The 12,784-nt window shown below is 38.9% G+C and overlaps 1 protein-coding gene across 1 annotated transcript in view; it reads left to right on the forward strand.

Moving 5' to 3' along the window:
* TMEM72 (transmembrane protein 72) overlaps positions 1-9,623 on the forward strand; it is a 50,626-nt gene extending 41,003 nt beyond the window's left edge. Inside the window, 3 exon segments of the mRNA XM_051973846.1 lie at positions 1,067-1,138; positions 5,724-5,863; positions 7,729-9,623. Coding sequence (XP_051829806.1) covers positions 1,067-1,138; positions 5,724-5,863; positions 7,729-8,195 — 679 coding nt within the window. The 3' untranslated portion in view covers positions 8,196-9,623.
* The last annotated feature ends 3,161 nt before the right edge of the window (positions 9,624-12,784 follow it).

Genomic DNA, 12,784 nt, shown 5'->3' on the forward strand with positions numbered 1-12,784 from the left:
AACAAACTATCTGCTTTCAATCAAAGTGAGGATAGGGAAGGTAGCAAGTATTTATTAACTACCTCCTACATGCCAGGTACCATGCTAAGCCCTTTACAAATATTCTCAAAACAACTTTGGGAAGAAAGTGCTGTTGCGATCCCCATTTTGCAGCTGAAGAAATGGAGACAGAGGTCCCAGGGTTCATAAAACTTGCCCAGGAATCATAAAACTAATGTATTTGGGGTCAAATTTGATCTGAAACCTATCCAACTCCAGGCCCATAGAGGTCTTCCTGCCTTTAAGTGCAGTACTCTAGCCATTGAACTACCTAGTTGCCTGAAAAAGAGAGATTTGTTACCAGTAAGCTTGACATTGAGTGATAATTCATTGGACACCCACAAAACGAAGAAAAAAAAAGAGATAGAAAACTTTTTATGTATAAATATTCTTGTGTGTAGATATTATACATATATAAACACACACACACATTCATTACTAGAATAGTTATTGTAGATACAGAAATCAGGTTTTTATGAGCCAGATTTGGGGAGAAAAGGCAGTCTACATTTATTAATAATTTGTTGTTCAGTGCCCACTCTTCATGACCTTATGGACCATAGCAGGTCACCACTGAGTTTTCCTGACAAAGATACTGGAGTGGTTTGCCATTTCCTTTTCCAGTGGATTAAGGCAAACATAGGCTAAGTAACTTGTCCAGAGTCCAGGCTGGATTTCATTTCAGATCTTCCTAACTCCAGGTCCAGTGCCAATCACTGGGCCATCCAGTTGTCACCTGGCTAATAATACATTATGTTAAATTAGATAAGCAAGAGTAAGGGCCATGTCTAATTTATTTCCACATTACCTACAGAGCTTACTTAAAGGCTGCTCAACAAGGTCCTGTTGAAAAATTGAAGGAATAAAAACCCACACCCAGAGGAGTGCCTGGGAAAACAATATGTATAGACAATTGATTTATTGGGACATCAGAAATCAATGATTAAAAGAACAACCTGTAAAAGTCAGGGAGGGAGGAAAAGGGAACCATTGGGTATGCTGCTTCTAACCAGTATCCATCCTTTAGGTTTTCGGGGGCTGCAGTCTCCATATGTGAAGGGTCCTACTTTGTAGCTAAGCTGCTTTCACTCTGCTTCAGGTGAGTACTTTCCATGCTTTCCCAGTGGCTGAGGGCTGGGTATAAAGGAGGTGACAAAGGGGAAGAGCAAAACAAAACTATCTCAGATACATTTCTGATACCAAGTGAACCTAGAAAGTCTCCCACTCCTGGAGACACAATATGGTGCAGAGGGGCTAACCCTGGAGCTTAAAATGACCCTGAAGCAGAGATGAGAAGATAAATGTCGTTCCTTTTGCATGAGATGCATGGTTTCACATTCATGCATCTACTATTAGAATCAGAAGGATGCTTCAGCTTGATTGATCTGCTTTTTTTCCCTCTTTTTACTGTTACAAGAAATTTCACATTGGATAGAAGAGGGGGAAGAGAGAGATTTGGAAATTAAGATGCTACAATAATATAAGCTCCCCATTTTAAAAATTTAAGGCCTTTTTCTTTTTTAAAAGAATATTAACCCCTAGGATCAGAAGACCTGGTTTTAAGTCTCAGCTTAGATACACAGTATCACTATGCTATTATTCAAGTCATTTAAATGTCTTTGAACCTCAGTTTCCTCTTTTGTAAATTGTACCTAATGATCTTGTACAACCTACTTCACAGGCTATTGGGAAGATTTGATGACATCATATATATGAAAGTCTTTTGTAATTTGATAAGCAAGTTGATGAGTAATCATTATTATCAATCCGCAAACATTTGTTCACCATCCATTCTAGACCAAGCTTTGTGTTAGCTATGTTGGAGACTAAGACAAAAATGAAATAGGTCCTGACCTCAAGGAGCTTATATTCTATTATGGAGAAACCATATACTCATATAAATATATGTAGAATAAATACAAAGTAACTTCTGGAAAGGAAGGATTGGCCCTAGTAATTGGGAGGACCAGCTCATGTAGAAAGTGACCTTTGGGATGAGCCCTAAAGGACACTGGGGAATTCAATAAGGTAGAGAGGAGAGATAAGGAGACAGAAAGTCTCTGCTCAGTGCTTTCCCCCATGAGGTTATCATAGATTATAGTTCATAAATCAACGTTAGACCTATTTTACAGATAAGAAAACTGAGGCCCAAGGAGGAGGAGGTAATATTACAGGTACTTAAACCCCAAATTCTTCCTTCTGCACAGATATTGAAGGTACCAGCTACTCTGCTCTTTACCAAGACATCTCATCTAAAGTTGAAAAATATCTTAGTCCTGAAAACGATGGAGGAAAACAGGTCACAGATTTTACCCCACATCTCAGGGCCCAATGACCCCTTCAACCATTCAGTTATATAGTCAAACAGGCCTCTGAAATGGGTAAATTGTGGTTTACCTAATAGCAATCAGGGTCTTCCTGGAAAAGTCTCATATTTCTTTCCCCCAAAGGAATCAGAGCCATCAGGCTGGGCTCTGCTAGAGACACTGATTACTCTGTTTTCTCTAGAGAATGGTAGACTAAAAGAAGTACATCTGGCAATTCAGACACATCGATAGCTTGGGAAAATTTGGATAGAGTGCCTGAGATTTTTAGGATCCTAGATTTAAGGTCAGTGATAGCTAGCTGAGAGGGATATATGGGGATACCTAATCCAACCCTTTTATTTAAGAAATGAAGGCACATAAAACTTGCTACCTATCTTTTGACAGAAAAATGATAGTCACAGGGTACAAACTGAGAAATCTATTTTTGGGATCACCAATATGGAAATTTGATTTTTTTTTAAACTGGGCAAATTTTTTTCTTTCTTTTTTACTCTTTCTCTCAATGAGAAGAGACAAAACAGAAAAAGTTTTGCTCATTGGAAAAATAACGATAAATTAAAATTTAAAAATGAAGGAGCAGAGATCCAGAGATGTAAAGCAGCTTATTTAAGGACATGCAGAAAGAAAACTGGAATGGCAGTCCAAGTCTCATGACTGCACTGTCCAGAGTTTATTCCATTATTCCATACTACTTCCTGTTGGGCTACCAGCTCAGATGTTGCCTTGGTCTAAGTTATAACTTTCTGTTGGTAGCCACGTATGCAATACCTGGAAAAGTTTAAGTTACTCTCAGAAGCTTTTAGCATCACACATTGAATGTGAAGCAGGTACTTAATAAAGGCTTGTTGGATTATACTGGGTTGTCCAAAATTAAATGATAGAGTTGGAATTGCGGCCTAAGTCCCCAGAGGCCCTCTTTTTCAATGTGTAATTTATTTTGTTTTATTTTCTGACTGAAGCAATTGGGGTTAAGTGACTTGCCCAGGATCACACAGCCAGGAAATGTTAATATGTCTGAGGCCATATTTGAACTCAGGTCCTCCTGACTTCAGTGCTGGTGCTCTATCCACTGTATTACCTAGCTGACCCCAGATGTATTCTTTTCAGGCAGTGTGTGTGTTTGAGAGCCTAGCCCCTTCGTCCTTTAGCTTTGCTGACTTTGAGTATATCAGCTCCTGGCCTCCCTTTGTCTGCTTTCTTTGAATCCTTTAGGAGGAAAAAAAATAGCTTCTTCTCAATTAATGGTTGGAGAATTATTGATGTTATCCCACTTATGAATCTTTGGCCTTTTAACTCCCATAACCCATACAGACAATGATGCCCAGGGGGGCTGGTCAAGATGGATCATACCAGGAAAAAAAAAAAAAAAAAAACAACTCATGTTAGACCAAAAATCTTATTAGACCACAGCAGGTCTCATCTGGACATTGTGAGAGAGATAGTGAGTTATATCTCTCTGAGAATTTTTTAATTGATAACAGATCTCACTTTTATAATGTCTTATTTTTACAAAGCATTTTCTTCACAAGTCTTCAGAGGTTGTTTTTGGACATTTAACTCTCCTCATCTTATAAATGAACCCAGAGAGGCTCAGAGAATGTTGGTAAGGAAGGGGTGGGAACAAGCATTTATTAGATCTCTACTCTGTGCTTTATAAATATATATATATATATATTTTTTTTTAAAATTTGATCCTCACAGTGACCCTGGGAGGTAGATGATATATTATCCTGATTTTATAGCTAAGGAAACTGAGGCAGAGAGAGGTTAAGTGATTTGCCAAGTCTGTGATTCTAAATCATTTAAAAGGTTGTACACTATTAAGTAATTTAGAATCAGACTGTTCAAATTTTAAAAAATCTTGGAGACCACTTCATGAATTCACTCACTGAATAGATATCAAAGATCAAAGGATGCAGAATGGGAGTTTCAAAAGTATTTCAGTTGGAGTAAGAGGAATGGGTCACAGCTAGCCTCTGATATTTACCACCAGTGGGAGAGCATACAAATTCCTCAGCCTCCAATACGGTTTTCACATCTATAAAATGAATACTGGACAATAAGACCTCTAAGATTCCTTTCCAGCCCTAGATCTTATTTGAATGCTTGTCAGGGCCATTTAGAGGAAATTCCTGCATGGGAAATGAGGTTGGACAAATGACCTCTAAGGACTTTGAGAGACCCAAGATTAGTGATTTCTTTGGTGGAGATTGTATTTTGTTCATTGCAAAGAAGCCTCCCAAGATAGGGACTCCACTATAAGGCATTATAATGGCTACAGATGAGTAGGATGCAGTGTAAAATGGAATTGATTTGGAGTCAGAGGACCTGGATTTAATACTGCTTCTGACACTGACTTCAATTAGATGACTTTCAAGGTCCTTCCCAACTCCATGCTGCCATGCTCTGAGTGATAAGGTTCATCTGAGTAGTGAAATAAGAAGGAAGGAGAGGAAAGGAAATAAACCAAAGATCTCATAGTATCAAAAAACTATGAGTTTTTTTTTTTTTTTTAATGCCTCATTTCTTTTCATAGGCTTCAACTCCCATAAGACTTTGTTCACCACATTTACCTGTGCTATAATGCACCATCTGACATGGGAAATTGAGTCACAGAGAAAGAACCAGAACCCATCAGGAAAATTAATTTGAGTTTCGTTTATGGAGTAATTAAATCACAGTGCTTCTCTCAATATTGATCACTATCTGAGGCAACTTCAACCATCTTCCCTAGAGGGATAAACATTGTTATTGATGGCTTCTTGGGTCTCCAGATATATGTGCAAGGGGAAAAGGGACAAGAGAAAAGGAATGCAGATAGTTCCAATTTCCCTGGATCCTCACATTGTATTCTATTTTTTTCCCCTAGCCACTAGAGGTCACCCAACCCTGGTCTTAAATAAGATGCAAATTATTTGATTCAGAGGGCAATATTCAATCAAATGGTTTAAGTAATCACACAAACACCAGGTGTCAGCAAAGAGAGGATTTTGTTTTCCCCCTAAAGGCACTATTGTGGTGTCTACCTCTCTATGTCAGATTAATTTCTCTGTGTCTATTTCCCTTCTCCTCTTCCTCTCTCCTTCCCTTCTCTTTTTCCATTCCTCCTCTCCTCTCCCCTCTTCTCCTTCCTTCCTCTGTCTTCTTTTCTCTCTCCTCTTCCTTCCTCCCTTCTGCTTTTCCCTCTTCTCCTTTCTGTCTCTCTGCTCTTCTATTTTCCTCATCTCTGTTTCTTCCATTTTCTGTTATTTTTTTAATTGCCCCTATCCCTTTCTCCACTCTCCTCCCTCAGTATTTTGTCTTCTTCTTCCACATTTGCTATTTGCTTCATCATTTCATAACCATGTCTTTTCTCAGGTGTCAACCAGAATCTCTGGCCTATGTCTTGTGGGAAAAGGCCTGTAAACTGGGCTGCTTCCAGAAATTCCTAGGCTATGTGCTGCTTTCTGTCGCCTGCTTTCTGCACCCAGTGCTGGTCTGGCATGTGACCATCCCAGGTATGACCATTGGCAGGGATCAATGGGGATATCACACACGCAATACCAAATAAAGTGCTCTCGAAAGACAAAGGACTGAACATCATGGGCTCTCCAGTTCAGGGCCTTAACATGATTGATTGGCTGAGGTCCCTGGGGATAGAAAGAGAGCCAATATGGATCATCCCAACTAAATGGAGGATTCCTAGCAATGACTCATCTTCCTTAATGAAGAAGCCCAGAGTATTCTGGAAGCTTAAAAATAAAAATAATATCTTGATGGGTAGAAGTTTTAACTCAATATTGATCTTAACCTTTCAAAAGGTTTAACTGTTTTGGTAATTATCAAAATTAAGTTAATCATTAGAATATATGTTTTTAGGAAGTCAGGAAAAAAAATTAAGTTTGAAAAAGTCATAACCACCACTACCACCACAGTTATAACAATTTCTATTTTCCCAGAACCCTTTAAAACGTACAAAATACTTTAGTCAACAATTCTTTTAGATACTAATAACCCTTGAGATTTGTCTTCATGTAATCAACTCAGAAAGTTCCCTATGTCAGGACCTTCAGTTAGATTTAAAATTTAGACAGAGGTTTCTTAAAACAATAGGTCATAGTCATATAGTTCCCTATTTTACTAATTATTCACATTGACTAGGTGCTAAACTTTTTGCTTCTACCTGTTAACATATGAATGGTGTCAACTCCCTATAAAAGTCAACACACTGAGATCAAACCCCAATTGCTAGACCCTAGTTATAGTTCTATCATTACTAACTGTTTAGTTGTAACAGAATTAGTGAAGGAATTTGAATCCCAGTTCTGTTGCTAATCAATTCTGCAACATTCAGGAAATCATTTGGCCTCTCAAGAACTCAATTTTCTCTGCAGCAGAATGAGGAAGCTGGAATAGACAGACAATCTCTATGGTCTCATACCATTCTATAGGCCTAGAAGTTCTAGTGAATAAACTTCATACAGGTCAGAACTTTGCCAGCAATGTCCAGTCATTAATATTAGCCTAAAGTAATGACAGGTCCAGTGCTTTTCCCAGGATCACACAACTAGCTGTGTCAGAGATCACATTTAAACTTAGGTCTTTTGGGTTTTGAAAGTTAATACCAGAAGGGATATTAGTACCTCCAAAGGATGTTGAGGAAAGCATTTCATAACCTTAAAATTCTCTAGAACTGGATGCTATTATTACTATGGAATTACTATTCCATATTACTATTATTTCCCTGAAGTCATATGAATATTGTTAGAAATGGGATTTAGTTCAAGTGGAAGTCAATTCTCTATCCAATAAGAGTAAACATAAGGAAAACAAAGCTAGCTGCACCCCAGAGCTCACCATCCTTCTATAGTGGGGAATCATTTGGTAAACTAAGGGTTTTTAACCTGTTTTTGTATCATGGAACCTTTCGGATTCCGGTGAAGTCTATGGGTCTCCTAAGAATAATGTTCTTATGTTCATCAAATAAAATATGTGTGATTACAAAAGAAACCAATTATATTCAACACAGTTATCAGAATATTTGTTTTGAAGTTCATGGAACCCAAGTTAAGAGCTCTTATCTTATGTTGTGAGTTTCTGTGATCAATGATGACGATAATGGGACAATGCTCTCTACTGTGAGCTATTAAATTCCTTATACACACCAGGTATTATTTTCAACTCAGCATGAAGACAGGTAAGTTTCTCTTCTGATGAAATCCAAACTACTAGGTACCCATTCTAAGGGGAAATAGTTTCAAATGAGGGCCTTTGGGGCTGGCCACTAAGTGGGAGGTGGGACTTAGAGGGTTTGTTCTTAGAAGGATTTTGATTTTCCCCTGTGCCATTTCCAGAGCAGCTGAAACTCACTGTCTTTTTTCAGGGTCTATGCTAATCATCACTGGCCTGGCATATTTCCTCCTGAGTAAACGTAAGAAAAATAAAACTAGCTGCACCCCAGAGAGCTATACAGATCCCTCTGCTAGTGCTGTGAATACTACAGGCTATGGCAATACTGAGCAGACTTATACTTTTCACACCTCCTTCAGGGAAGAGCCAACCTCCCTCTTTGGTCGCATGAAAACTATTTTGAAGGGGAACAAAAAGTCTCCCCCCGCCAGACCCCCAGACACATTGATGGAGCTGGTTCTGGAGCCATCTGATTTGTTGCCTGGAAAGAAGCAGGTGCATTTCGAAGAGAAAGTGGTCAAAATCATCCCTTCTATCACGGAGAACCTGGATGACAGGGACAGTGACCCAGAGGAAACCACTTCTGACACTGTACCCATCATTCCCCCTCCAGAGGCTCCTCTCCTTATGTCTTCCCTTGCATTCACAGGTTTGTTTTGAAAAGCATTTAAAGATCTTCCAGTAATCATCATAGTGGGCCTGAAAGGGGACCCATTCCTTAGGGGGTTCCCAAAGAATCTTTCTAGCCTCAAGCTGTCACCCCTCTAAGAGCCTTTGAGTTTCAAAGACTCTCCAAGGAATTCATGAAACCTAATATGGATTTGAGTTTCAAGAGTCCCCCAGGAGTTCATAGAATCTTCAATGAAGATGCTACAAAATGACATAGTAACCCCTAATGTGTAGAACAATATTTCTTCTGTCTCCAAGAATTTTATATTCTAGGTTTTGGGTTTTGCTTTCATTTTTTCAAGAGAAGCCCTTCATACCCATATCATAGAAAAGGGTATTGCACAGAATGATATTGTTTCTGCAGAGGGACTGCTAGACTGGGCCTAGAGACTGATTTGCCAATGAACTACCTTGCTGTATCCCACCTTTTTTTTATCTGTGCAGTGTGCACAGCCCTGTCTGTTACCTTGTGTCCACTGATCAAGACGATATTCAATCCCTCTGTCAAGGGAAGCCCCCATATTGGTCATCCAAGATCATTTGTCTCAGCTATAATTAATCAGGGAGTCTATGTGCCTTTAAAACAGCACAGAAGACATATGATCTTGTTGAATTTAGAATCCATATTTATTAGGTATCTCCTGTGTTCTTCGATGCCACAAAACAATATAAAGAAAATATCATAAAAGTTTCCTTTTGTAAGTTGGCCAGCAGATGATGAATTTTATTGGCTTTGATGGCTCAAGAAAAGAACAAGCCTCAATAATTAGTTTTAAATGGGGGGGGGGGGGGTAGGGGAAGGGAATCTGAGTGAGAGAATGAGAATTCCATAACAATTCTCAGGTAACTTCCTCCGCAGTTATTCTGAGAATATTTTTCTAGTTTCCAAAGAGGTATGGGAACTCAGTAAATCTAAGAGGAACAAAAAGCATTGGGAACTCATTGTTTGGGATGTCATGACACAGAACATGAATTCTAAGCATATTGAACAAGCAAAGTTCAACACACAGAGAGACTCTACAGAAGCTCTTTGCAGAGGGGCCTCTGGGAGGCTTAAGGATTGAGCTTCACCTCGGAGGTCATTTCTGATGCTAGCTTTCGATGATTCTGTGATAAGTCTCTTCCTCCTATAAGAATCCTTTGCCTTACTAGCAAATCCTGGATTAGAGGACAAAGCTGACATTAATAAATATTCATAAGGAAATAAAAGATTGAGTCTTTCATGAGTTCACATCAGCCCAGAGAATTAACCCCATTGATTAACAATGCATTGCAGCTAGGTAGCCCAGGGGATAGAGCACTGGCCCTGGAATCTGAAGCTTTTGAGTTCACATATAGCCTCAGGTAGCTATTAGCCGTGATACCAGGCCTATACCCATCTCTTGCCCCCCAAAATAAATAAATAAATAAGTAACGATTTATTGCCTGAGAAGGTTTGCTTTAATAATAATTTGTAATTAACATTTCAATTGTATATCTAAGGTTGTGAAAAGCAGTTTACTTGCTTTTGAGAAACAAAAAACAATCTCTTCCACAATTCTTTTTTACTTTATTAATTTGCACTTTCTACCGAGCCTTAGTAAAACAGGCCAGCCTAGTCTCTTTGGGCTAGAATGGAGAAGTAAAGAGAAAGAGGAAGAGCAGAGTAGGTGAAAAGAGAGAAGGGGAGTAATGGAAAGTCCATGGGACAAGACAAAGCAGAGGGGTTGGAGAGAGAGCTCAGGGAAAGAAAGATTGGGCAGGAGTATCAGAGGGACAGAGATTGCCAGGCTGCCTGCTCCAATCTACTTTCCTTAAGGTTTCCTCTGGGGCGCACAAAAGGATCATGAGCCCTCTTTAGTTTTAGGTATCCTGGACCAAGGCCAGCTTCCCATCCTTCAGAACTGGAAAGAGCATTGGTCTATGAGTTTGAAGCCCAGACATCTAATGGAAACTTTGTTTTTATTCAACTTCATGGTTTTAAGAAAGTCCTCTCCCCTCTTAATTTCAGTTTCTTTGTCTAAAAGGAAGGGCATAGATTAACTGTCCCTTGCAGCTCTAAATTCTATAGTTCTCATAAAATTCACTGTAATCAAATCCAACTGCATCTAGCTTTGTTTAATCTCAGAGAAAAACAGTGCAAATGACTGTGGGAATTGACAGAGGAAAAAATTGACTACAATGCTGCTGGTAGCATAAATGGGAGTTCAGGAGTGTATACAATGAACTTTGAAGTGGGCCACTTATCACAGACAGTCCCCATCAGGGAAAATTTCCAAAGGAGGTCCTCCCAAAGCAGAAGTAAAGTGGATCAAGAAATGTCCTTCTGGAGATGTGATCATAGATCACAAGAAGCATGCATATTTCAAGCACATAAAAGAGTCTGGAAGAATTGTAGGTGAAAGGTGGACCTCTACTGGGAATAGTCAAATTCATTATTCCTCCAAAAGGTAAATTGCTTGTGTGAGTCTGGGCAAGTCATTTTATTTCTCAGTAACCTAGGCAATTCTTGAAATCTATAAATTGCATAGAAGGTGCTGATCTGAATTAGTTGAGTGTCTTTAACCAGGAGGTCCCCATATTGAAAATATAGATCGATTATGATCCCTAGTCCTCAAAATTCAAATGCTACTGATATCCAGCAATTGAACCCAATTGCATAACAGTGCTTCTGTGTTTGTGTTTTCCACTAAATTTAGCCAGGGACTAGTTTAGCCTCATGTTATTGTTCAGACTTTCTTGAAGAGAAACTGAATTCAGAGAATTTGAAAGGCTTACAGTGGGGGAGGGGGGTTATTTTCAATTTGTCCTGCTAGGCTTTCATAAACACTTGAAAAACAATGGTTGTGGGTACATCTCTGAGCTGGCATCTATAATGGAAAAAAATTCAGTAACAAAACATATGGGAGATTGGCAAGTTCTAAGATAGTTTGACTTCCTGAACCATGTCAGTGAAGTGATAGCCAAGATTTATTGCACACCTACTAAGACAAAGCCTTAAAACACCTGCTTGTACACCTGTGATCTTATCCATTTTTAACTGAACTGAACTCCCAAACATGGATCCTAGCTGCCAAATCAAAGGGGAAGTGGTGATTTAATGGGACTGTTTATCAGATTTAAGCCTATGAGTAATTGCAGGACAGAATCTTCTCGAACCTGGAGACAAGCGAGAGAAGGTCAGAACAGTCATAACAGAAAAGGGAAGTATTTGCTGACAAGCCAAAGGCACTTTGTGGATATGGCATTGCTCATTGGTATCCATAAAAGGTAGGTAGACAACAGTGTAATAAGGATAAGACAAAGAGGATTTTGGGGTGCTGGACCTGAAAGGGTACCGGCTGATCTGTAGTCTTTCAACAGGCTGAGTTTTGCATTAGTTGATGAAAATTAAAAACAGGAACCTACAAACTGGTTCTAATTCCTTCCCCATGTGGTTCTAGTCTAGATGGCTTTCTAGATAAAATGTGGATCTTAGAGAGAATACCTGAATCTATAACCCTGCCTCAAGTCTAAGAGACTTAATAGTTATGTGACCCTAGGCATGTCACTACCTCTCTCAGGCTCAGTTTTCTCAAATATAAAATGAGAAAAATTATAGCACTTACTTTACAGGGTTGTGGCAAGAATACAATGTGATAATAACGTAAAGTGCTATATAAAGACTGGTTGTTTTTATTATTATTACTTCTTCTTCCCCTGCCTCCATTTGTTGATTTGCTGATTTGTTCTGCTGTGGGTGTACAAAATGTCAATTTATGGTCCTGCAGATTGGCATTTTTTTAACCCACTCATTAGCTGAAAGATTCAAGACTTAGTGAATTCCTATGACTTGTTTCCTAGCGCAGAATAATAATGAACATTTCCAGAATTCCAAGACCAGTGCTTTCTCTCCAAGGAGTTTAGGGAAAGATAGCCTACTTAATAAATGTAAAGGACTACATAAATGGCAGCTATCAGTTTCATGCTTTCAATCTGTAAACCAGGTTTTACCAAGGCTGATTCTCCTCTGGTCCATTCTGTTCAAGGATAGCAATCACACAGACCCTCCTGTTAACTTTCCACTTAATAGAGTATTACCTCGTGGATGGGAAGAAATTTCAAAGATCTTCTGGTCCTCCTAGTCATTTTGCAGGTAAACTAACTGAACCTAAAGAAAGGTCAGTAACTGGTTCAAACAAATACAGACAATAAACATCAATGGCAAGATGCAAATCCAAGTCCTCTCACTTGAGAGCCAATTTCCACATTAAGACAATCAGAAGCACTTTCTAAGAGTAAAATACTATACAGATCATTACCACTTCCATTTTAAGGGGAAGTAAACTGAGACAGGGAGGTTAAGTAGGAATTCAAACTAAAATCTCATGATTCCAAGTCACCTTTTCCACAAAGTCACAATCTTCTAAACTGCGTATAATGTATTTCATTCTTTAAAAGGCATTATTTCCCAATGTTGCATTTCTCAAATAAATTCTCTGTGTGTATTCAAATGTGAAAAGAAAATCTGTGGCAGTACCACTCCCCCACATACACAACCACACCCAGCCAGCTGAAGACCTCTGAGCTTCTGTGAATATAATCTTAATTGCAGTTTCCTT

The sequence above is a fragment of the Antechinus flavipes genome, chromosome 2 (genome assembly GCF_016432865.1).
Source record: "Antechinus flavipes isolate AdamAnt ecotype Samford, QLD, Australia chromosome 2, AdamAnt_v2, whole genome shotgun sequence".
Classification (NCBI taxonomy): Eukaryota; Metazoa; Chordata; class Mammalia; order Dasyuromorphia; family Dasyuridae; genus Antechinus; species Antechinus flavipes.